This window comes from Lipomyces doorenjongii (genome assembly GCF_038497915.1).
Source record: "Lipomyces doorenjongii strain NRRL Y-27504 unplaced genomic scaffold V1508scaffold_3, whole genome shotgun sequence".
NCBI classification, from domain to species: domain Eukaryota; kingdom Fungi; phylum Ascomycota; class Lipomycetes; order Lipomycetales; family Lipomycetaceae; genus Lipomyces; species Lipomyces doorenjongii.
The window spans coordinates 450585-473696 of NW_027118070.1; the positions used below are offsets into that span (position 1 = coordinate 450585).

At 49.2% G+C, this 23112-nt stretch overlaps 10 protein-coding genes across 10 annotated transcripts; 7 read left to right on the forward strand and 3 right to left on the reverse strand.

The window, feature by feature from the left end:
* Window positions 1–193: 193 nt before the first annotated feature.
* V1508DRAFT_409623 (HAD-like domain-containing protein) lies at window positions 194–1188 on the forward strand. Its single transcript, XM_066939181.1, has 2 exons — window positions 194–442; window positions 508–1188. The coding sequence occupies exons 1-2, from the start codon at window positions 333–335 to the stop codon at window positions 1109–1111; spliced, it is 714 nt and encodes a 237-aa protein (XP_066798655.1). The 5' UTR covers window positions 194–332; the 3' UTR covers window positions 1112–1188.
* Window positions 1189–5354: 4166 nt separating this feature from the next.
* Window positions 5355–7171, forward strand: V1508DRAFT_409627 (ammonium transporter AmtB-like domain-containing protein). The gene is made up of 2 exons (XM_066939182.1): window positions 5355–5547; window positions 5625–7171. Exons 1-2 carry the CDS (start codon window positions 5409–5411, stop codon window positions 6989–6991), a joined length of 1506 nt encoding a protein of 501 aa, XP_066798656.1. The 5' UTR covers window positions 5355–5408; the 3' UTR covers window positions 6992–7171.
* A 118-nt stretch (window positions 7172–7289) lies between these two features.
* On the forward strand, window positions 7290–8199 carry V1508DRAFT_409629 (uncharacterized protein). The gene has a single exon (XM_066939183.1). The coding sequence runs from the start codon at window positions 7360–7362 to the stop codon at window positions 8155–8157; it is 798 nt and encodes a 265-aa protein (XP_066798657.1). The 5' UTR covers window positions 7290–7359; the 3' UTR covers window positions 8158–8199.
* V1508DRAFT_409631 (mediator of RNA polymerase II transcription complex subunit 8-domain-containing protein) lies at window positions 8104–9079 on the reverse strand. Its single transcript, XM_066939184.1, has 2 exons — window positions 8908–9079; window positions 8104–8847 (listed from the first exon to the last, which is right to left on the reverse strand). The coding sequence occupies exons 1-2, from the start codon at window positions 9004–9006 to the stop codon at window positions 8203–8205; spliced, it is 744 nt and encodes a 247-aa protein (XP_066798658.1). The 5' UTR covers window positions 9007–9079; the 3' UTR covers window positions 8104–8202.
* V1508DRAFT_409633 (HSP20-like chaperone) lies at window positions 9046–10052 on the forward strand. Its single transcript, XM_066939185.1, has 4 exons — window positions 9046–9266; window positions 9345–9712; window positions 9767–9857; window positions 9910–10052. The coding sequence occupies exons 1-4, from the start codon at window positions 9191–9193 to the stop codon at window positions 9939–9941; spliced, it is 567 nt and encodes a 188-aa protein (XP_066798659.1). The 5' UTR covers window positions 9046–9190; the 3' UTR covers window positions 9942–10052.
* A 17-nt stretch (window positions 10053–10069) lies between these two features.
* On the reverse strand, window positions 10070–11344 carry V1508DRAFT_380245 (uncharacterized protein). Its single transcript, XM_066937670.1, has one exon. It carries the CDS (start codon window positions 11083–11085, stop codon window positions 10126–10128), a length of 960 nt encoding a protein of 319 aa, XP_066798660.1. The 5' UTR covers window positions 11086–11344; the 3' UTR covers window positions 10070–10125.
* A 503-nt stretch (window positions 11345–11847) lies between these two features.
* V1508DRAFT_409641 (ANTH domain-containing protein) lies at window positions 11848–14617 on the reverse strand. Its single transcript, XM_066939186.1, has 5 exons — window positions 14221–14617; window positions 14153–14170; window positions 13965–14081; window positions 13782–13905; window positions 11848–13728 (listed from the first exon to the last, which is right to left on the reverse strand). The coding sequence occupies exons 1-5, from the start codon at window positions 14242–14244 to the stop codon at window positions 12263–12265; spliced, it is 1749 nt and encodes a 582-aa protein (XP_066798661.1). The 5' UTR covers window positions 14245–14617; the 3' UTR covers window positions 11848–12262.
* A 235-nt stretch (window positions 14618–14852) lies between these two features.
* On the forward strand, window positions 14853–16133 carry V1508DRAFT_401984 (60S ribosomal protein eL8; the record flags this gene model as incomplete). Its single annotated transcript, XM_066938449.1, has 3 exons — window positions 14853–14855; window positions 15290–15358; window positions 15423–16133. 3 exons carry the CDS (start codon window positions 14853–14855, stop codon window positions 16131–16133), a joined length of 783 nt encoding a protein of 260 aa, XP_066798662.1.
* Window positions 16134–16903: 770 nt separating this feature from the next.
* Window positions 16904–20642, forward strand: V1508DRAFT_409646 (lethal giant larvae like, C-terminal-domain-containing protein). Its single transcript, XM_066939187.1, has 3 exons — window positions 16904–17287; window positions 17355–20004; window positions 20060–20642. Exons 1-3 carry the CDS (start codon window positions 17219–17221, stop codon window positions 20350–20352), a joined length of 3012 nt encoding a protein of 1003 aa, XP_066798663.1. The 5' UTR covers window positions 16904–17218; the 3' UTR covers window positions 20353–20642.
* A 185-nt stretch (window positions 20643–20827) lies between these two features.
* V1508DRAFT_409649 (uncharacterized protein) lies at window positions 20828–22276 on the forward strand. The gene has a single exon (XM_066939188.1). It carries the CDS (start codon window positions 21092–21094, stop codon window positions 22082–22084), a length of 993 nt encoding a protein of 330 aa, XP_066798664.1. The 5' UTR covers window positions 20828–21091; the 3' UTR covers window positions 22085–22276.
* The last annotated feature ends 836 nt before the right edge of the window (window positions 22277–23112 follow it).

Sequence of the window (23112 nt, forward strand, 5' to 3'; positions counted from 1 at the left end):
GGAATGTCCGATTACTCGCAGTGGGGGAGCGTCGCTTGCAGCTTATAGCAACTTTTCCCAAATGTGGCTCTTTAACTGGAGCCAGGCAATGCCGGCAAGCCGCAGGACAACCCGAATCCGGTATTCATCCCGGCGATGGCACCAAGCCGCAGCGAACGACGGCCTGTCGCTGCCCCTGATCAAGGGGATATATATGGAGGAAGCTGTCCAGGCTGTCGATCATACTCGGCGTCTACCACGAACTGTAGGGTATCCGCGACGAGGAAAGCCATAGTTTAGTAGGACTGTTTTGAGTGGACAACGATAATTTCGTCGCAGAAGATTAAATCACTATGACGCTTACGCTAGAGTATCCTGTGTCGGTCCGCACGCATACAATTTTGTTCGATTTAGATGGGACACTAGTCGATTCGACCGACGCGATTGTCGCGCACTGGACTCGGTAAGCTGCATGTTATTGCCCCGTTCAATCAACCCGCCAGTGTGCTGATGCCCTCAACACGACAGGTTCGGCCACGAGCATAATATCCCACCGGAGCGCATCCTTGCCACATCCCACGGCAGGAGACTAATCGACACATTACTAGAACACACACCGCACCTCGCATCCGACACGATCGCGTACGAGCTGGAATCAAACCTGCCCAAAGAGTTCGGGGACAAATGCAGGACCATCCAGGGCGCAGGCGAGCTCCTGCAGCGACTGGACAAGATCTTCCCCGGCGACAGACGGTGGGGTATTGTCACGAGCGGGACGTATCCGCTCGCGTCGCAGTGGCTTGATATGTTCGGCATGCCGATTCCAGATGTGTTTATCACGGCTGAGAAAGTCGCCAGGGGCAAGCCTGATCCGGAAGGCTATCTCCTTGGTCGCACATTGCTGTCTGCTGACGAGAGCGTTAGGAAGACGATAGTTTTTGAGGACGCGCCGGCGGGGATTAGAGCTGGCAAGGCTGCGGGCGCGGTTGTAATTGGGATCGTGAGCACGCATTCGAAGGGCGAGGTTCTTGATGCGGGCGCCGATTTTGTCGTGACGGATTTAGAGGACATTGAAGTTGTCCGAGAGGGAGATAGTGACGAGTTTGTCATTCGAGTATTGCGGGAGGCGTGAGAGTGCGCTTATGACAGAACTAATAGAGGTGCTACAGAACCACAGATCATATCATAGCAAACACACACAGTCGCACATTACGCGCAGCCGATATCGCTTCCAGGGCTTGCTGGTTATCTGCAAGACAAGAAGCGTGACGAGCGGGGGATTTGTGCCGCCTAGTCCTTGCAGTGCGCCGTAGTTAGTACTCAGTGGGTATCGTTGCTGTAACGCACTTTCAGTATCTTGTGATCCACAGTGTAATGGTGGCAGTTTACTAACAATCGCGCATGATCCGATTGATCACCGCGACTTATGCTAAATTCGGGACATTCAGAGGAAAAAAATTCATTAGCGCGCAGATATACCGGAAAATTTTGCACTGAGCACAGGTGAGACGTGGAGCGTAAACAGCTGCAAAGCCACCCGACAAAAATTTTCTGCGCTGTGTGGATGGACTGCGTGCGGCGTCGGCGGTTTGGCTGGGGAGACCACGATCACACTGCGCTGGGTGCAGTGTGGGGAAAGTTTGTTTGCTGAGCCGCTAGAAAAAAATTCTTTAGAGAGTAGTGTATTTTGCCCACGATATCTACGAACACAGAAATTAATATAGTGTTGTCAACATGACGGACGCGTAGCGTAGCTGGTCAAGGGTCTTTACTCTTTTAATTTGATGCAGGTCCTGAAGTTGTCACTCACAGGGCTCATGAACAAGACAGGGGGGATCACGAATCATGGCTCACAGATCACAAATAGTGTTTGGCAGGTAGCGCAAACCTTCTGCGATGCCAGCAGAGCCGGGCATCGCCGTCCGGGGAGGTACTGTGGATTAGTATGGCCCTGAGGCGCTCGACGACGCATTCCAGTGGTCCCTCAATGCGGGTTTGTGCTTTGCTTATTTCCGAATCGAGCTATATGCGATTGGTAATAGCTTGAGCTGGGTTCCGTCCAATCGATAGGTTCGAAGCGGATCAATTGTCACAAAGTGTATCGAATGGCAGGTATCAAACAGGCACAAAGGTGACACTTACAAATGCACCGCACAATTGTAAATGCACAACCGTGCAAAATTCCGCGTTCCGCACCGGCTCTATGAGCCAAGTGAAAAATTTTCGAGAGACCGCGTGGACATGTTGATTTGTTGTTCCGATCCTGTTTCCTCTCAGTACTTACTTGCCGTGAAAATTTTCTGTCTGAAGACCGGCGGCAGCAGCGAGAGATCATTTGACTTGACCGTCTTGGCTCTATCGCCGGTGTGATACGCAGGAGTACAGATTTGTACTCCAAGAAGTCGTCATAGATATTGTCTCGTCGCGATAACCAGACGCTGGCATGGCCATGTTCGAAATAAAACCTGGCCGCCGGTGCAGCCAGGCAGGATAGCAGTGAAGATTCTGCAAGCGGGGTCCATGTATGGAACTTATTGTGACGACGCACTCTCGTCAATCGCGATGATCATCGTGGGCCGGATCTACGACGCCAAGATCCGATGAAGATGCGTGCGATCCCGGTCGATCTCATGTGACAGTATGTTCTGGTCCAGCAAAGGCATGTGCCAGCGATCGAGCTTCTCTGGATGTAAAACGACGCCAGCAGCAATCAGCAGCTCGCGAAAGAACTGTATTCTGTCCATGCCAGTCGTCACAACTCCATCGCAGCCTACAGCCAAACTAGTGAAGAGCATAAGGCAATATCGTCAGCGGCGCAAAGGTTCGCGTCCTGCCAGCGTCCTGCCAGCGTCCTGCCAGCGTCCTGCCAGCGCGCTGCCAAAGCAGCACAAGGCAAGGCAGTCCTGTAGGAGATTAGCCCCGTTTCCAAGACGTTCTATCGACGCATTGCATGCTGCTAGTGTGTGCACCGGGCCAAGATTTCCAAGGTTTTTTTTGTTGGATTATGCCTCGCACGGTGGCGTGACTGTACATGTTGATTCCTTCTAACTTGTATGATAGGTCGAGTCAGCGAGCGGGCCCCTAAGGAGCAGTCCGTCTTGGCTTTGACCCACAGCGGCCATATGTTGAGGATTTAAGGGCAAGGGTATTAGCAGAATAGGGTTAGTCGATGTCGGTTTTAATTTAACTTTCAGACCATCTGCAGTGGCGTTAGAGGTATCTACTGTAAATACACATGGCTAGTAGAGTGCAAATTGCGAGACATTATGATGTGGTGGATACCCCGATAATTGACATATATATGGTCCATCACCAAGCAGTATAACTAGTCTTGTCCCATTTTTGGTAAGGAGACGACAGAGAAGTAGTGCTTCGTCAAGCTGGCCAGCAGGGTCGAAATGTTACTTGATTTAGAATAGCGTTTGACATGAACGCGCTGTTTGTGCTTCCAAAAAACGCCACCCGTATCTAAAGTTTTGTTGGAACGCAACGAGTCTGAAACTGTAAACTTTGTTGTCCTAGGACGAGTAAATCGATCACAGCAATACGTACCAGACTCACCGATCACGAATCACAGTCACATTGTAGTTTAGTTGGCAGCAGTTTGAGATATGGCTAAAATAATAATCGAGGGATGATGGGATATTATTCTTGCTCGCAATTGGCAGTTCCACATAATTTTTTAGCACTCGCATGTGAAAAAGAACGCTCGTCGCCAGGCTTGCCAAGAACACCAGCCAAAGACTAACAATTGTGGAGCAAAGAATCGCCGGCGCTGTCTGTCCCCGTAGTCACACGACTCGCACAGTCTCTTCTGTCAATTAAGTAGAACGAACGCGGCCCCGGTCGGCTCGCAACTGACGAGCCGAGAGGACTCACGCCGACGACAAAGATTGGACACACCAAATTTACTTTGCTCGAATATTTATTAAATGATGAGAAGAATTAAAGCATGAGGGCAGCCACACCTAATTTTAATTTACGGAATTGACGCCCTCCCAATATAGGGGCTTCGTGCCGCCCTAAGTACAGCTTCCTTATTGCTGAGTTGTGAAAGTACTTACGTAGTTTGCCAAATGGGACATCTTCCATGACTTTGGATTATTGTTAAATAAGGCAATTGTCAGATCGATGATCCAAATTCGGACTTTGTCTCGGTATTATATTCGTCGCTCAGATCAGTCCATTCAGACTTTGGCAAGCGCAAAGGCTCGCCATATCTCGCCATTCGAAGCCCCGTACAAGGCTCATCGTCTGCTACGGACCGCGTGCGATCCAATACGATCTTGCAAATCGGCGTACGCATGCGCTCCGCACACGGCAACCCACCTCCCTCGTCTCGAGTCTCAATAAGCTCGGTGGCGCTCTGTTGGCGCTCACTCAAAATTGCGCCTCATCGGCAATCAACGCTCGTCCATCACGACGGTAGACGTCACGCGTCAGGGTCCCTCCAGTCGACATTTCCGTGTTCGCTATGGCGCCTCGCCTTCAAGCATGATGGATGTGTGCGTGCGGCGAATAGGACCCAATCGCAATAATAGGCCGAGTCAAGTCGTCAGAGCTTATCTCGATCGTAGATTAGGTCGTCAGTGTATGATAACCGGGTAAGGACCTGCATGAGCTCGTCGTCTGTTTCGGCCTCTGCTATCTAAAGTTTTTATTAATACGCCTCGGTAATGACAGGCGTAATCAAAGTTCCGGAGGAGCAATCTCTTCCGGCGACGATTCAAATTGGGACACGCGGCTGCCTGCCGTATTGGGGTTGCGCTCCTAAACTTTGTACAGAAGACTGGCCCGCCGCTTCTGAACTGGCGGTCAATAGAGTGTAATTGCCGGTTATTCACGACAATATACGCCACTGCCGAGAAGCGCCGAAGCAGACGGATGGACGTGATGAACGCACCAATGCTTGATACCCTCCGGACAACCTGGAATTACTGCTGGCTGGTCATTCACGGCGAAGCAACCGGTAGTCCGAGATCATTGCTCGGATGAACTCGGGCTGGCCCGGGATTGGCCAGATAGTTAGCGGGCAGCGTTTGTGAGTTGTGATTAAGGTTACCCACGTCGGTGGACGAGTCACAGGTACGAATGTAGTACCGAAGTGGGTACGGCGGTGGCAAAGCAAGCGGGCTGCTGAGGACAGGCCAACTTGCGGCGCAGTAGCTACACTTCCGAACAAAAAAGTAGAGTCAGTCAGACAAGACAGAACTGCAGACTCAACTCTAACTAATGTCCAGGGCCGGGGCCAGCCAGATGGCTTTTGGGGCGATAAACGCAACTTCTGCTACTGGCCGCTCTCCTGTACTAAGCGAACTCGGCGCAATGTTATATAAAGAAAGCAGGTCCCCCCCGCAGCCCTTCGCCCTATCCACCTACAAACCACCAGGCCAGCCAGTCCCTGCATCTACACCACTCTCTGTCCTACAATGGCCGAAGCTCCCTCTGCCGTCTTCAACGACACCTCCGTCGGCTGGACCTCAGCCGGCGGTGACTCGCGCGATATGGACGTCAACGTTGCCTATGTCGCTTCCGGCTTCCACCAGGTGTGGATGATGGCTGCCACTGGTACGTCCCAATTTTGCGCTGCTGCCAGCACCAGAAGTGGCAACTCTCGGTCCGTGCCAGTACTAATTCGTAATTAGTCTTCGTATTTCCCATCATCCCTGGCCTTGGCCTCTTCTATGCCGGTCTGTGCCGACGCAAGTCTGCAACTACCCTGCTGTGGCAGTCAATGGGTGTGCTTGGTGTAATATCATTCCAATGGTTCTTCTGGGGCTACTCCCTCGCCTACGCCGCCAATGCCAATCCTTACATCGGCACTCTCACCAACTTCGGTATGAAAAACGTCGTCTCCGTCGCCATTGGCTACCTCCCCGAACCCTTGTTCGCTCTCTACCAGTGCATGTTCGCCCTGTGCACAGTCATGATCATGATCGGCGGTGCCTTCGAGCGCGCTCGTCTCCTCCCTTCCATGGTCTTTGCGTTCTGCTGGGCCACAATTGTCTACTGCCCCATCGTCTGCTGGACCTGGAACGCTGAGGGTTGGCTCTTCAATCTTCCCGCCCTCGACTTCGCCGGCGGCGGTCCCGTCCACATCTCGTCAGGCACGGCTGCTCTTGCCTACGCCCTCGTCATCGGCAAGCGTCTCGAACATAACGATCCTAAACGACGCGTTCCCAAGTACGTCCCCCACAACCCTACACTCATCTTCATCGGGACTTGGATGATTTGGTTCGGCTGGTTCGGATTCAACGGTGGCTCGACTCTCAACGCCAGCGTTCGAACTTCCTACGTCTTACAGAACACCAATCTTGCCGCCGCCACCGGTGTCATGGGCTGGTCCGCTCTTGACTATCTCTTCTACAAAGGCCGATTCTCCGTTGTCGGTGCTTGCCAGGGTTGTGTTGCCGGTCTTGTTGCCATCACCCCAGCCGCCGGTTTTGTGCCAGTCTACTTCGCTGCCGTTATCGGTTTCCTTGGCGCTGTCGGCGTTCGCCTGTGCGAGGACATCAACCACTGGATCCGTATTGATGAAGGTATGGAGGTCTTCAAGCTTCACGCCATCGGCGGAATCATCGGTGCCCTCCTCACCGGTCTTTTCGCTGCCGACTGGGTTTCCTTACTCGACGGTGCCACCGAGGCACAGGGCTGGGTTGACCACAACTATATCCAGCTGGGTTACCAGCTTGCTGAAGTCTGCGCTATTGTCGGCTATACTTTTGTCGTGACCGTCATCCTGCTCCTCATTATCGACCACATTCCCGGCTTGAAGTTCCGTGTGCCGGAGCATCAGGAGATAGAGGGTCTCGACAAGCATTTGCTTTTCGAAGAAGGCATGGGCGACTACGAGCTGGCCGAGACTCTCCGTGCCGCTGGCTATCTCAACTCAGGCGGCATGCTGGTCAACGACGGCATCACTGGCGTCGAGTTGCCTGCCCCATCGACTTCGTCTGCAGAGGAGAGCAAGGAGAAAGCTGCAGAGGCTTCTGGCAAGGTCGCCAGTGATTAGTGCTGTTTTCATTGGCTTTGTTTGGATATTGACAGTCTAGGTGTTGGTATTTTTTGTTTTAAGTAATTGTTGGACATATTTTTAATAATCTAGCTGTTTGGCTTTATCGGGTATAACATATCTCTTCATGTATAGTATACTATTTTTAATCATATCATATCAATGCATTTTAATCCTCATGTAATACCAATTACAGTATAAGTTAGACGCTGTGCACGATTCCTGACCCAGTGAAACTAGAATGGACACCTGGGCAACAATGGTGAGCCGCACGGTTTAGACACTGCAGGGTCTGGCCGTTCGTTGTTCAACTGGTGCCCCGAACAGTAAGTAATCCCAGCCCGACGAACTGCCCAATTATCTAAGCAATGTCACTGGTATCAACAATTCAGATGATGACCCGGTCGCTGCCGGCGCCGGTCGAGCAACTTGGCGAATCGATCCTCGGCGACAAATGCTACGCTGTGCTAGTCCGCGATGTCAGCTTTCTCACGCCGCCATACCCGGCCGCGCTGGCGCCGTGCGCCAAACTCGCACTGAGCAAAATCATCGGCATCGGCATCGTCTTCGCGTCCTCGATAATCAAGCTCCCGCAGATCGCCAAGCTCGTGAGCTCGAGCTCGGCTGCGGGCGTCTCGATTGCCGGCACAGCGCTCGAGACGGCAAGTTACCTCGGCATGCTGACGTATGCTGTCGGTGCGGGATTCCCGTTCAGCACGTACGGCGAACAGGCCTTCTTGTGGATCCAGGATGTGGCAGTGTTGCTTCTTTTGCTGGTCTACTCTGGCAGATCCGCCCTGGCGGTCGGGGTCGTCCCCGTTGTCATGGCCACCGCATATTACTTGGTCTTGTCCGTCCCTGGTCCGTCCCTGGCCTTCCGGGCAACCTTGCAAGCCATCACGATCCCGCTCAACCTCGCGAGCAAGATTCCGCAGATAATCACGATTTTCAAAAATAAATCCACCGGACAATTATCCGCCGTGTCAGTGTTTGCGTATATGGGAGGTAGTGTGGCGCGAGTATTTACGACATTACAGGAAGTAGATGATCATATTGTGTTGGCAGGCGTGGTCTTGAGTGCCTTGCTTAATGGCGTGCTTGTTGTGCAGATGGTCATGTATTGGGGTGCGACTCCCGCTGCTGACAAGGACAAGAAGCAAAAGTGAGTAATAGGATGTGTTGTACATATATACCATGGAGATTATCAGTCGTTACTTCCTCGCCGGCCCTCTCACACTCGTATTTATGACCACCTTCCGCACCGGCTCATGCACATCAACGCCTTGATAAACATACCTTAGTACCTGCTCCAAACTCACCTCCATATCCCCTTCTCGCCCTCCTCCTCCTCCTCCTTCTCCGCCGCCGCCATCCAAGATAGTGGCACTGCTACTCCAACCGTCTTTATGATCACCATCGCCATTACTCATCAGTTCTTCACCAGTGAAAATCCCTTCCCACGCACGGCTTTCGCGTTCATTGTCCACCAGCTCGCGCGCGAAGTACCACACATCGTCCGGCACTCTTCGTTTCTTAGTTCCAGTGCCGGCGGCAGTGTCACTCGATGCCTGCTGGATCTCGGCGCCTTCCTGCGCTCCAGCTTTAATCCACTCGTCGACCGCTGGCTCAACACGTTTCCGCAACAACGTAGTCAGCAATCCTGTTTCCTGCACGACCGGGAACGACGGCAACGGGTACGCGTTTGTGGCGCGGAGCGTGTCGGCGTGCTGGTCCAGCGTGTGCGCCAGCGATGCGAGTTGTTTGAGGACCATCGCGAATTGGGAGTGGAGCGTGTGCCAGGGCGGGAGCGTTGGTTGCTGGACAAGGGCTTGGAGACGGTTGAGCCAGTGCGTGAGCTTGTTATTCGTGTTAGTTAGTTTGTGACTGGAGAAGTGGGGAATGGCGGGGTGAAGTACCTGGGACAGACGAAGTCGGATTGATTCAAGAGAGTCGACGGGCACTGATGCCGTGTCCATTGCCGGATCGAGTCTCACTGGTGGTGAGCGTGACGACATTATAGCCAACCAAATCCGATATTATGTCGTGCCGTGAATCCGTGTCTTTTATTTCTCGTAAATAGGTTGGATTTGGCAAGCTCGGCGCACGGCTGAAGTTTCTTGAACTTCTCCCAACGCTCGCGAGATTCCTACTGCTTCCATCCACAACGCACCATCTCATCACACCTCAAATTCCCGTACAATGGCCGACACCACAAAAGAACCCACGAAAGAAGAAGAGGCCGCAGCCATAGCGAAAGAAAAGGCTGAGCAGGAAGGTACGTCTCCCCTTGCCGCGTGGGCATATCATCGTTCGCCCATCACCAAGTTCAAATCCCACTAATGAAAATCCTAAGCACTACCATACAAGTGGTCCCAAGTCATCGAAGAAGTCACAGTCATCATCGACGTTCCACCCGGCTCGCGCTCGCGTGACCTCATTGTTGACATAAAACGAACCTCTATCGTTGTCGCACTCAAGAAATCTGCCGACAAGCCATTCATCTCCGGACAACTGTACTCGGACATCAAAGTCGATGATTCAACCTGGACGCTTGACGATCAGAAGGAAGTAACAATTACGCTTGCCAAGGTCAATAAGATTGAGTGGTGGCCTCACGTTGTCACTAGCGCGCCGAAGATCGACGTGAAGCGGATTCAGCCTGAGAATTCAAAGTTGAGTGACTTGGATGATGAGACAAGGAGTATGGTTGAGAAAATGATGGTAAGTTGCTTGTCATATGATAGAGTGAAGAATTTCCTGACGATGAGTGTGTAGTTTGATCAGCAGCAGAAACAGCTTGGGAAGCCAACGAGCGATGAGCTCAAGAAGGAAGAGATCCTCAAGAAGTTCCAGGCCCAGCATCCAGGTATGTGCTACTCAATCGATCACCCTTTCGAATGCTTGCTAACGCGTTACAGAACTGGACTTTAGTCAAGCCAAATTCAGTTAAAGGCGCTGCCATTGACAACCTTTGAAGTACATTTTGGAAAAATAAAACGTGCTTGCAGATAGCATAGTATAATATTCATGTCGGATTTACGAATAAGATGCCATAAGTTAGTGTATTAAACGTCAATCACGACCTATAACTCTTAAATCTGTAGTACCCCACGCTATATGCCAAATCAAACATATCAACTCTCGTTCAACGTAGAGCTAACTTCCGGCGAAATCTTGAAAAACGCAAGCGTCTTCATCTCCTCGTCTGTAAACACCCGCGCATGCTCATCCTCACCGGTGAGCTCACCAACGACTTCTCGTGCTCGACGTATCAACATCTCCTTCAACGCCGCCATCTTCTCCTGCACACTACCGTGCCGTTTCCATTTCTCTTGCTGACGTAGCATCGCACCCATATTCCTACATTGAATTATCCGCCGCACGCGAAGCAAGTCCGCCATGAATTGCGACCCATGCCACATTCGTATCGTTGCCGCCTCAAGCCGCTCAAGCTGCGTGCACCGACGATCGAGTTTCATATGGGACACCGCCGCAAAAATCGTGTCGACATGCCGCCGGTTGGGAAATTTCCGACTCGATGACGGCTCGAATGCGAGTGGTTTTAGTCGCCGACGAGGTGGCAATGGCGTTATCTCGACCTCCTTGTCGTCGTCGTCGTCGTCGTCGTCGTCGTCGTCGTCGCAGTCTTCGTTTTCTGAAGATGATCCCCCGGTCTCAATAAACATGGTGCAGTCGAAACGGACGCGCTTGGCGACGCGGTCATCCGGCTGAGCGTCCTCGATCCCCCGCTCAACATCGTATTCCGGTTGAGAGCTGCTGAGAAATGAGCACGCAATCTGCAAATACCCCATCATATGCGCCACGACGTTCGCAACAATATTCCTATCCTCCCCGTCATAGTGGAGGTCTTCCTCTACGCAGGCAGAGCTCCTTGTCACTGCCTCCTCGAGCTCGGGCTCGGTGTCTGTGATTCCGAGGTGGAATTTGAAAGCGATAACGAATAGCGCGCATACAGCCTTAACTAGCGTCGCTGGCGGTTCTTGATAATGTGCGGTCGAGACGGTGGTGTCGCCAGTGGCCGGTTGATTCTCAATGTCGTCGCTGGCGGTCAAACGATTCCGTAGTACATTCATGATGAACAATATTACGTACAGAATGTGAAAACGCAAATGAGAAAATGCTGGTATCAAGTGTCGGTGCAATATCCAGCGCAGCAACTACACAGACAGGCTTGGATATTATGAAAACTACACAGATATCCAGTTCAGAAATATATACCGCAGCAGGTTCTGCCCACTAATATACGCGCCATCAGAATTCCTTGTCTGCCTAGTCCTTGTAGCCAGGAACTGATTGTTGCTCTACCGCATGCGGTCACGATGTCTATTACAGCCATCTGTCAACCCAAGATCGATGGGATCGACCGAGATCCATGTTCGTGCGGCGCCGGACTGTGGCTGTGCGTTCATTGTATGGTGCGGCTTAAGGGCGTGCCTGCGCCACCGGAGTTCATGCTCTTCTATTAAACAACTCCAGACATTTGTTACATTCGGGCCGAATACATGGACAGGAGAGACAGTCTTTCGCAAAACAATGGAGAAGACGAATCACGTGCTTGTAGATGGACCGCACGACATACTATTAAGCAAGCGATGGTTTGATCTGTTCAACAGGCCGTCTGCGTCACTAATCAGCTTTGCATCAGTGACACGATCGAGAAAGTTAAGACAAATCTTGTAGAGAGGAAAGAACTCTTGCTGTCGTGCGAGGAAATGTAGAACAGCGGATCCCAACAGATGGCGACTACAACTTAGATGGCGCGGATCGGGTCGATTTGCGAGGGCATGATTTATGGTGGAGAAGTAGATTTCCAACGATATGATAAGCATTTCAGTCCACGTCTTTTTTGAGCCAGATGGTGATGCTTTTAGTGTGATACTATCGTCGAGGCATGGACTCAGGATATCCGAATCTGTAAGCCCCAAGTTTGATTAAGGAGGTAAAATCACATAGGACATCATCAAATGATTGTAGTATTTTATAGCAAAAATTACTATTACCTATAATAAATCATTGCAAAGTACATGCAAGAGCACACCCGCGCGACACAAGTCTTTACCATCGTCCACCACGTACTCAAAAAATGCTCCAATGACACGCCAAGAAAGACTTCAATAAAATAGTTTCCTTCACGAGCAGAATGCTATCCTAACCAGATATCAACTGCCGAATGGATGGTGGACATATTTTTGCTTTATAGGATCTAACCAAAACAATAGAATTTAGGTAATATTAACGGCTCAATGCTAACTATCGTATTTGCGACTGTCTAAATGGATTCGTACTTCCCGATGTCTGTTGTGTGAGCGGTTGTTGCAGTTGTAGCGACCCGATTTCCCATTTTGGCTCCATTCTTTGCCGTGCAAAAGGATTCGTACTTTGTGGGGCCAGCGGCGCTGGCGCAGCAGCCTCTTGCGGTTGCTGCGCATTACCATACTCGGGCACCACGTTAAGTCCGAACGAGGGAGGCTTCGCAGCGTGGAATGGATTCGTCATGGTCGTGCTTGCACCGCTGACCTGCGGGCTAATTCCGGTAAACATAGTCGATTGTCGGAAAGGGTTAGTGCTTCCAGTAGTCTGCGGTTGAAGCGGTTGCTGTTGGGAGAATATCGAGGGCTGATGCAATTGCTGCCCGCTGAATTGTCCACGTCCATTCACATCAGGCTGAGCAGGAGCGTATCCCGGTTGCAATTGCGCAAGTACAGCCGATGTCGGGAACGGTTGGCTCTCAGTCTGAATTGAATATCCGCCAAAACCGGCACCAGTGAAATCCCGGTTGAGTGGAGTCTGCTGCGGCACTGCTAGGGGCTGGAACGGATAGGCTCCGCCAGTGGGCTGATAAACGAAAGGCTGTTGAACTTGCTGGAATTGTTGTTGCGGACTTTGCGGCGCGTTTCCAGGTCCGGAATATGTCTGCTGCTGTGTGGGAGAAGACCCATTCGTTCCTTCAGGGAAAATAGACTCCTGCTGCTCAATAGACGCGAAAAAGTCGATCAAGCTCTGCTCCGGCGACAATTTCTTTCTAGGCCCCGCGGAAGTCTGCTGGTTCTGCTGCTGAGATTGAAAACCAGCGTTCGCGGATAAATCTGACTGAGATATTGCATCAGCGATGGGATCAGGAACAGAAATATCATTCCGATGTGCTGCCAACTTGGCTTCTCTCTGAGCCAAAAACTGCCGTCGGTTTACATCAAAATCTGGATCATTCAAGTACTCTTCTAAAGCCTGAGTAAGGGATGTCGGCGCATGCTTAATATTTGGTACATTGAGGCGTGTGGCGCTTTCAAGCTTGCGGGCGACTTGTAAGTACTCGACTATTCCTTCCATTTCCTCGACGAATGTCTTGTAAACTTCCAACGCCCTTTCGGCATCATACTTGGACATTTCAAAGTAATGCTCTAAGACATTGATTACACCTTCGTTAACCGCCTGGTGCAGTGCGAGAAGGTCGTGGACAAGCAATCTGAAGGCGGTAAGGGATATGTCATCGCTAATGTCATTTGGCAAAAATCTGCAGCGAAGGAGGTAACGGATCTGCGATTGAACGCTTTCGACTTCTCTTAAAAGGCCCTTATCCACTGACAAATTTCGTAGCCGGCCTTGAATTGGGTTATTCTTCTTGTGTCGAACATAGTCGATTTTTGTCGATGCGTATTGACGAACTCTGTCTTGAAGATATTTACTGTATCGCACAATAGTATCGCCGTAACGAGCAGCTGCCTAACTGTTAGCCGTCGCATAATCTAGTAGTCCTCCCGATGCCACGAACCAGCGCCAGAGCTCATTTGACTGCAATCCAGCATACGAGCATGATGCGAGAGATATTCCAAGGTTGCATCCTTCTTGCCCTCCCGTATCATAATATGTACAACGATCAGTGCTTTGTATACAATCTACTTGAGCTATTAGAACATATTCGTCCACATAAGAAGCGCGAGCTAACGGCACGTACAGTCCAGGCAGAATCACGCAGTCTGGCCGATAGCCACCGAAAGATATCATCGAGCTCGGCGCTATTCGATGTACCCTGCAAGATAGGCTCAATGTACTTGGCCTTGGGTGCCGCCATCTACTTTCATTTATGTTTTAGCATCCGCGCAGTTATGGTTGACGTCATATACGACGTCAGTCCCAACTGACCTTTATTTTGGTTGCACCCTACACAGTAATTAGCAGTTATTGCCTCAATAAAATGAACATATGCGTACCTTAACAATCTTGTCATATCCCATTCTTCGGGGCGGCGTACTCGCCGGAACAGGATAGTGTAATAGAGGCAAGTCGAAAGGTCGATTGTTCTGCAGAGCTTCTTTCCAGCGGGAAACTCTCGCGCGGGATTGAAGATGATCTAGTTTGATAAATGTATACTAAAAAGGGCCAATGCCTCCAGTACGTTCTGCCGCTTGTTCGGATTATAAGGTGAAGCAAGAATATGGAAATATTTTATCAAATCAGACCTTACCACAGCGGGGCGTTGTCGTCAGTTCCTCACTAGAGGTTTGCTGCTCCGAACTCGAGACACGATGACGATGCTGGCTGGAATTTGGCGGCGCAGGTGCTCTCCTAATGCTCTCCACAATAATAGGCTTACCCGGATTGTATCACGTGTTTGTTTCCTCCAGCGTGACAAAATTGCAACATGAACATCGGCAATCATCCAAACAACCCTACAGGGGTTTTCAGGGTTCATATAACTTTAAATCAGCAGTCACAAACATATGGCTGCCCTTAGTAGTACGCAGACTGCCGTGGATGGCCATCGCGAAATATCGTCTCTCACTCTCGTCTGATCTTCACAGCGTGATTCGTTTCAATAGCGACAACCGGACATATCAGCACAATGGTGAGTGTTATTCTCCGTCCGCAAGAGGGTGCTTTTGACTGTAGATCCATGTTATCCTCGACTATTTGGGCAGCAACGATGCATGACATTGTTGCTATTCCATAAGTCTTCTCGTCATGAATGTTCTCTTTTGAATTTCGACGTGTAGTCCATGACGAATTTGGAACTGGGCACAAGCTAAAAGATTGACTGATTCTCGGAATATTTGGTTGTCCGTGGAAGAAGATATCTATCTGCTACTTGTGAGCGCAGCTGATTGCTTTTGTCGCATGATTACAGTAGTCACTCGCTATTCCAATGAAAAGGCTGAGTCTTGGAGTGACGCTGTAAAAAGCTGAATGACGAGACTGTAGAGGATCGTGGTGTCACAATTAAGAGCATTTTCTTTAATTTGCTTCTGTTGAACAAAACTGACTCCATATCCTCAATGACAGCCGCCAAAAGGAAAGAAGCCAGCCCCCGCCCCATTCCCATCGGCCAAGGCCACCAAGAAAGCTCCTAAGGTATGTTCGGTCGTCCAGTTAGTCTTACTTTATGTCCACTTTCAGCCTCTAATTCGTTGTGTAGAACCCTTTGATCGAGAAACGACCACGGTCTTTCGGCATTGGCCAGGACGTTCAGCCCAAGCGCAACCTTTCGCGTTTCGTTAAGTGGCCTGAATATGTTCGTCTCCAGCGCCAGCGAAAGATCCTCAGGCTCCGCTTGAAAGTTCCTCCTGCAATCAATCAGTTCCAAACTGTTCTCGACAAGAACACCGCCACTCAGGCTTTCAAGCTTTTGAATAAGTATAGACCTGAGACTAAGGCCGAGAAGAAGGAGCGTCTCACCACGGAGGCTGCTGCTATTGCCGAGGGAAAGAAGAAGGAGGAGGTTTCTGAGAAGCCGTACACTGTGAAGTACGGTCTCAACCACGTTGTTGGCCTTCTCGAGAACAAGAAGGTTCAGCTCCTTCTCATCGCAGATGATGTTGACCCTATAGAGCTCGTCATTTTCCTTCCCGCCCTTGCCCGCAAGATGGGTGTCCCATATGCCATTGTCAAGGGCAAGGCTCGCCTTGGAACTCTTGTTCACAAGAAGATCGCCTCCGTTGTTGCTGTGACCGAAGTCCGATCCCAGGACAAGGCTGAGCTCGCTACTCTTATCTCTGCAATCAAGTCTAACTTCGTCGAGAAGCACGAGGACGCTCGCCGTAAATGGGGTGGTGGTATCATGGGAACTAAGACTACAACCAAGCTTGAGAAGCGCCGCAAGGCTCTCGAGGCCGCCATCAAAGTCTAAGTGTGGATTTATTGGGGGTGGATAACGAAATAAAAGTTTGTCTGCGCGGTGCATTTTGTAATACTTGTATTAATATAGGTTGGAATGCGTGAGTAAAAAATATGGACCATTTTTCATTTCTATGATGTATTGAATGCTCGAGCGTCGAACGAAATAATGGAGCATACTAATGCTGTTAATTCAGTCCACTTATATATCTGAAGCTAGAGTTCATGCAATCACAGCAAAACACAGTACAAGTCAAGCGACTGGAGCAAATATTGTGAATTCGCAGATTACTCACTCAATGGCAACTGGGCAATAATATAAGTCATGTAAAAGAGGTAAATGAGGTAATGCGAGACTGAAGAGTAAAGCTAAGAAACGCCGCAAGGTCTGGCGCTAAGGGCACGACCGGCCCCGAATTCCGATGGCGCATCTGCCACTGCCTGTTCATCTCCAACCACTGATTCGTTCTCAAACTGCCGCCAGTGAGCGTGATGTACATAGCTTACTCTACAGAGGCTACCGCTCTTGCTAATTGTTTCTCTTAATGAACCCTGATATCTTCATTCAATAGACAGTATCTGTTCATGCTTTTATTAGAATATTTTTTAATGGAGAGATGTCACTACACATGTTAAAAATGCATATACCACTCGGCCAAACACAATCCATATATCTACAAAATCACGTATGTTTCTTCTTAATTCAATGGGCGCGCTCGTTAGCCTTGTCAATACTTACTGTAAAATGGCACAACGCACCTTAAACTATCCTACAGGTTTACACAACTCAATTCATAATCAGGCATAACTAATTGTCAGGTACTTTAAACGTTCAGCAGGGTCACGTGACTTGCTAGTTCCCAGCTGCACAGAAATAGCTGAATTGATGGAGATTAAGAGTTAAATTCCCCCATGAGCTCAGGCGCCGGCAGTACCGGCCTCAAATACATCGGCAGCTGCGACCTTCCTTTCAACAAATAGCACCTTCCTACAACCCAGACAAGAACGCACGTAGGACTATGCTGCTAAATGATAAGCGATAATTATTCGGTGCTTATTTTCCGGTAGTGCATCATCAAGTTGGTATTGCGGTCGCCAATGCTCAAGCTCAAATCAGGTCGTGATCTCTCGTCGGGGCTAACCGCCCAGGCGTTCGGACTCGAAGATGTAAGATACATTCCCACCTAATTCAAGCTGGTGTCAGCATAAATGGTTGCTAATTGCCGCAATCTAGATTGCTAGATTTGGTATCAATGGTGGTCTATTAGTCCTGGCATTTGATCCAGTTCAGAGTCTACTCGCGGCTGGCACTGACACGGGACGTGTGTACGTGTTTGGTCAACCAGGTGTCGAAGTGGAGTTTGATTTATGTCCTGGGAAGCCGATAATTTATATGCGGATTGTCAAATCTATCTATCTCGTAACGGTTGACGGAAACAACGCGGTTACGGTCCTGTCCCTCGACACCAAGGATGTGTTGTCGGTGTTTACACCAAATTCGCCTACTACTGCAATTGAATCTGACCCTTCTCTAGATTGGCTATTTCTTGGTCTTGAAAATGGTCTAACAATAGTCTACGATGTCGATCGTGGTGCAAAAGCCCCCTACCGGATAGGAAATCTGCAGAAGACAGCTCTACCAAAGGCGCCTATGTCGTCCGTGTTGTTCCTTGCTTTACATCCTCGGTCATTTCACGTCATATTGATTGGGTACGAAAATTGTGCCGTTGTCTATTCGATGGTAGATGAAAATATTCTGCTAGTTCTGCAATACGAAGTTCCTCCTGGCGCTCCTGGCGGCGACCTGCATCCTTCTCAGCACACGAGGTCAAGGTTTCCTCGCCTGACAACGGGTGCATGGCATCCTAATGGTCATCACATCGTCACAGCTTATGAGGACGGTTCATTTGTCTTTTGGGACGCAAAAGAAGGTGTGCTTCTTCAGGCGCGAACAATTGAAGATACTGAAGTCAACATTCCGCGGAGAAGCTACGTCAATTCCTCAGATATTGCCGACATTCCGCGTGAGCCGATCTACAGAATAGCATGGTGCTGTACCACCAATCCGGAAGACACGTCTTTACTCATTGCAGGAGGCGAGCCAGGTAGTTTGCCGTTAAAGGGTATCACATACATGGACTTTGGTCCTACTCCGGTCGTGCAGATCACATCCTACCAAGCTCAAGGTGATCATTACTCACAACCACGACGGCAACGAATTTATCCGGTTCCTCTAGGGGCTGATCCCGTCGACTTCATTATGATTGCTAGGACGTCCCCATACTATGCCGGCAATCATGATCCCGTTGCGTTAGTCGCAATCCTCTCATCCGGAGAGCTCTACTCCATTGAATACCCTTCCGGAGGAGCCTTACCCGTTGCGTCCATGTTCCCACCATCTCTATGCTGGATCCAGCCCCGAATGACCGCGTTTTCAGTTGCTTCAGTGCGAAGGGAACAATGGATCGGCATGATGGCATCTAAAAAGAAGCAACCAGATATGATGCTTACAGGTGGTGCTCCCGTGCGATCGCGTCTCAGAAAGTTCGACATCCGGAACATCGTCATCACAGGTCATTCCGATGGATGGGTTCGGCTATGGGACGCGTCACACGGTGAGTTGGAGGAGTCTCAGATTCTGGATCTCTCGATAGCCGATGCGTTGGATAGGTCGGTGGATGTTAGAGTATCTGCTATTTCTTTCGCTGGTCAGATGGGCGAGATGTCAGTCGCCTGTGAGACGGGGGAGCTTGTGTATTTTAAATTTGGTTTGAACAAGCCGACATCGTCGGAAGAACTAAAAAGGCGGTTAGATGCCCTGCGCATTGTGGAACCAGATGGACGCCCGCCGATGATCCAGCATATATCGGGACGTATTGATCCACAAATGAAGGAAGGATTTTTGCCTGTGTTTGTCCTCAGCCCTCAACGGGGGCCCATCACAGCCGTTAAAAATAGTGACATCGGATTTCTTGCTGTTGGATATCAATTCGGTACGTTGGCAGTAGTTGAATTACGAAGCATGTCCTTGATCTACTTGGAAGATGTCAATGGCTTGGGAATCGATACGTCAAATAAAAAGTTTCCTCTCCGGCCTGGTGATCGGTCATCAACGCAAAGCCAAGGGGTGCAACTTGAGATTCCACTCTCGCTCGAATTTTCGCTCATGGCTCTTGATGGCGACGGGTTCTCCTCGATTGTACTTAGTGTTGGTACAAACTTGGGACGATTACTCACTTTCCGTATCATCCCCGTTCGCGGAGGCGCACATGCCGTACAGTTTGTCGGGGCTGTCCAAATGAAAGGAAAAGTCATCGCAACTATCCCGTTTGATACAGAATACGGTGTGTCTGCTACTGCATCACCGACGATTTTACAAAAATTGCCTCAAGGAATCGTTATTTCCGGTGCACTGATCTCAGTTACTCCGGATGAAGCCCGTGTGATCCGATTACCAAAATCGAAGATGACGAGCAAATCATTTGATGACAAGGTATTGGTAGCGGGGTTGTCTCTATTACGGCAGGGGGACACTCTTGTGCTTGTATGTCTGACTGAATCCGGGTTTATTCGTATCTACTCCCTGCCATCTCTCAGAGAAATAACGAGTTTGTCAACGCAAAAGTTTCACGATGTTCGATATGCATCGCGAAGCATAGTTTCGCTAAACGGAGATGTGCTACTGGGCATCGGCAAGAACGAGTCCGCGTTATTTAATGTATGGGGTAAAGCTATGGCTGTCAAGGCTACAGGAAAAAATGGAGAGAGGATCGCAGATTCCTTATACGATGTGGTACAGAAACTGCCACCGCGACCTGCTATTAGCACTATGCAGTGGATGTCAGGCAAGAAGTATGTTACTGTCGAGGAGTTCGATTTACTCAGTACGTATGCCGCTGAAATAGTTGACACGGGCAATACTAATCACGTGGGTTGTAGTTGGAGGTCCACATCGTCCGAAATCTAAGAGAATGGTGGAGGAGGAACGTGCTCGTCGAGAGCAACAGAGATTGGCGGCTACTCAGATGATTCATTCGACGAGTCAATCTTCTTCTTCGTCGTCTCGCTCCTCGTATTTTGGGAGAAAACCGAACAATGCGTTCAGTGGTATGGCGGATGAAGCTAATGAGAGAGGAGAGCGATTGGGATTTATGCAGAGTCAATTCTCAAAGTTAGAGGATGCGTCGAATGAATACGTTAAAGTAGGTTCTCTCTCTAGGTTTTTTTTCTAATTGGCAAGAATAGTAGCTAACGAGCTAATGGCTGTAGAGTATTTCGGATTTCTTAGAAGATCAAAAGAGAACTGCTGCGACGTCGTATTTCAAATCAAAGTTTTTGGGTTAATCTGGTGATTGCTCATTTCTTGTTGGATAGAGTTGTCACCTCGTCTCAGCACCAGTTGATAGTTATCTCGAAATTGGTATCTTTGTACTCGTTTGGGCTGGCGTAGTAACGTGTTTTATTTTTTGTGTTTTATAGGATAATAAGTTTTCCTTATTGGATCTGTTCAGGCTCATCTGATGACACATTTCACTGTTGTTGCGTGATTATTTATAATCTCATGACAGCCATTTTGTAAATATGCCACGCGGCCATTCCCCGCCAGTGGTATGGGCCCTAGAAGACCTCTATTCCAAGATATTCATTATCGCATCACAGATATCAGATGACATGAATTTGTTTAAGGCGTCTAAACGCCAGTACCATGGGATTACATTCTGGGAACTTATCGTTTTGCTTCTTTTGTTGATAACTGCGACACTACATCATTTGCGCCATCCGCACATACTGTACAGTCTCCGAAATCTGAAACGCAATATTTTACTCTTCATTGAGACAGAAGCCAATAGCAAGCTTGCGCCAGCGAGAAAGCACAGTTCACCTGCCGATGAGTTTGTGTTTGCACCAGCCTCGTCAATTCGTTTTGTACCTCGCAGATTCCTGGTAAAATTAATCATCTCCCTTACATTTATGCTACGCAAATACCATGCAAAACCATACTTCGGACTCTCACAACTATCTGGATCTATTCTTCGAATTTTTGCAGCGTCCGCAGAATGGGCGGCATCTCTTCTACACCCGCACATTCTCAAATTGGTATCCGAAGCACCACCAGCACCCCCGCTATTTCGCGACTTACCATGGAACAAGGAACCATGGCCAGCTACACTCACATATTACGGCGAAAGACAACGGATGAAGGCATTGAACCGTTGGTACGCGAACTGGTCGGCATTCTTCGCTGTGCCTCATGAGGGCCGACTTGAAGTTCCGGATCATTTGTGTGTGGTACCGGGATCCACTTCGGCGTTATGGACACCAGTTATATTCCAGATGCTCATTTCGCATTTGCTCTTGCATGCTGGCGATGGGGCTGACTTATTTACTGGTCCAACTCAGTCATCGAAATTGTATCGAATAGCGACATATTGCGGTGATCTGTTGGAACGGACGCGAACCTCAAATGAGGTTGATAAAACTATGCACCTAGACCCTTTAATCCTTCAAAGTCTCAACGTGACTACCAGAGACGTAGCTGCATTTCTGAAAATGCTACTTATGATATTTCCAGGTGGTGCTGTCGGGTCAACGGAAGGCTACATACACCTGGTTCAGCTTGTTCGTGAGCGTGCTTCAGATAAAGAGCTTGCAATGGGTATCGCGACCCTGGGAGATGGAAGAGAAAGAATATTTATATCATTGCTGACAATGTTACGGGCAGTAGTGGAACAAACCACAACAGACTCTGCCAACACGAGACGTCAATTAGCCGAAGTTTTTGCGACGGTGCTACTGGGGGATATCATTGAAGCCCTTGTCGTAGCATACTGGCAGACAATGTTCCAGCTGGAGAACGATGGCTCGCAATTGAGATATGTAGTATATACTGAAGCCCAAAATGTGGTAGAAACGCTGCTGGATAGGTGGGAAGGAATTGCGAGATGCCTTAGAGAGCTATACTAAATGTAAGTTTAAGCTGTACAGCCAATATCTCTGCACACCACAAAATTAATGAGGTAGGTGCGATTGTGCCATGCATGACCTAGACGAGACCCTAGCAGTCATTTTAGAGGAACGCATCTGAAACGCGACGAAACTATTCAAATGGGTAATATCGGCACGCTGTTTGTGATTGGGTTAGGGTGCCGTAACATATGGTGAACATTGTGCATGTATCACAGCCAATCAACGCGGGCTCATCATATATTGCGTGAGGCTCCGTAAGTCGAGTCCGAATTGGGTGTCCTCGTTTTGGGAGCAATTTGCTTGTCTCGCGTTCGACTTGATTCCAAAAGTGCAACATCAAACAAAATTATTAGTTTGATCTTAAATATTCAAAATGACGGAAAGGCCATATTTCATGAAAAAGCCGTACGACGTGAGTATCCCCACCTGAGTTACGAAGCACAAACAGCCATCCGCTGGCCCAAATATTACACAAATTTCGACACATCGTGGTCGGTTCGACGATCCTATGAAATGGATATGCAGCTACAGCTGTTAAAAACTGGATATTAATTGAGTAGTGACTAATCGGCCATCTTTGCAGACACTGCGGTACTATGCTCGAACTCGTCCACAATATTTCTGGCCGTTGACTCTCTCCTTAACTATGATCCCTGGCATCATCGCGCTCACTTCTTTCCGCCGAAAATATATCTATGCCGACCATACACCAATTCCAGTTTCCTATCCTCGTACGTTATTAGATTTATTTCGCGGAATTTGACGATTATCGTCGTTAAAGTGGGCCCTAGTATTAATATGTTTTTCATAATGCAGTACCCAAGCGAGACAGAGTGCCATTAACAGGCTACGATGACGAGGAATGAAGAACGAGAGTGTCAATGCATAGATATTAAATGATTAGGGATTCAATGAATATTGTGTACAAAACATTCGCAGAGCTCAACAGAGCAGTACGAGTTTCTTGTGATATAAAGATTCATATAAATGCCAAGATTCCTGCCCGTTCCGAGGGATGGAGTTAT

Bases quoted from the DNA above. Each gene is read 5' to 3' on its own strand.
- V1508DRAFT_409623 (XM_066939181.1), top strand. From the start codon at position 333: ATGACGCTTACGCTAGAGTATCCTGTGTCGGTCCGCACGCATACAATT. The intron at 443-507 runs GTAAGCTGCATG...TCAACACGACAG, and splicing joins ATTGTCGCGCACTGGACTCG to GTTCGGCCACGAGCATAATA.
- V1508DRAFT_409627 (XM_066939182.1), top strand. From the start codon at position 5,409: ATGGCCGAAGCTCCCTCTGCCGTCTTCAACGACACCTCCGTCGGCTGG. The intron at 5,548-5,624 runs GTACGTCCCAAT...ATTCGTAATTAG, and splicing joins GTGGATGATGGCTGCCACTG to TCTTCGTATTTCCCATCATC.
- V1508DRAFT_409629 (XM_066939183.1), top strand. From the start codon at position 7,360: ATGTCACTGGTATCAACAATTCAGATGATGACCCGGTCGCTGCCGGCG.
- V1508DRAFT_409631 (XM_066939184.1), bottom strand. From the start codon at position 9,006: ATGTCGTCACGCTCACCACCAGTGAGACTCGATCCGGCAATGGACACG. The intron at 8,848-8,907 runs GTACTTCACCCC...ACGAATAACAAG, and splicing joins TCCGACTTCGTCTGTCCCAG to CTCACGCACTGGCTCAACCG.
- V1508DRAFT_409633 (XM_066939185.1), top strand. From the start codon at position 9,191: ATGGCCGACACCACAAAAGAACCCACGAAAGAAGAAGAGGCCGCAGCC. The intron at 9,267-9,344 runs GTACGTCTCCCC...GAAAATCCTAAG, and splicing joins AGAAAAGGCTGAGCAGGAAG to CACTACCATACAAGTGGTCC. The intron at 9,713-9,766 runs GTAAGTTGCTTG...ATGAGTGTGTAG, and splicing joins GTATGGTTGAGAAAATGATG to TTTGATCAGCAGCAGAAACA.
- V1508DRAFT_380245 (XM_066937670.1), bottom strand. From the start codon at position 11,085: ATGAATGTACTACGGAATCGTTTGACCGCCAGCGACGACATTGAGAAT.
- V1508DRAFT_409641 (XM_066939186.1), bottom strand. From the start codon at position 14,244: ATGGGATATGACAAGATTGTTAAG. The intron at 13,906-13,964 runs GTACGTGCCGTT...TAGCTCAAGTAG, and splicing joins TGCGTGATTCTGCCTGGACT to ATTGTATACAAAGCACTGAT. The intron at 13,729-13,781 runs GTTCGTGGCATC...ACAGTTAGGCAG, and splicing joins TCAAATGAGCTCTGGCGCTG to CTGCTCGTTACGGCGATACT.
- V1508DRAFT_409646 (XM_066939187.1), top strand. From the start codon at position 17,219: ATGCTCAAGCTCAAATCAGGTCGTGATCTCTCGTCGGGGCTAACCGCC. The intron at 17,288-17,354 runs GTAAGATACATT...GCCGCAATCTAG, and splicing joins AGGCGTTCGGACTCGAAGAT to ATTGCTAGATTTGGTATCAA. The intron at 20,005-20,059 runs GTACGTATGCCG...CGTGGGTTGTAG, and splicing joins CGAGGAGTTCGATTTACTCA to TTGGAGGTCCACATCGTCCG.
- V1508DRAFT_409649 (XM_066939188.1), top strand. From the start codon at position 21,092: ATGCTACGCAAATACCATGCAAAACCATACTTCGGACTCTCACAACTA.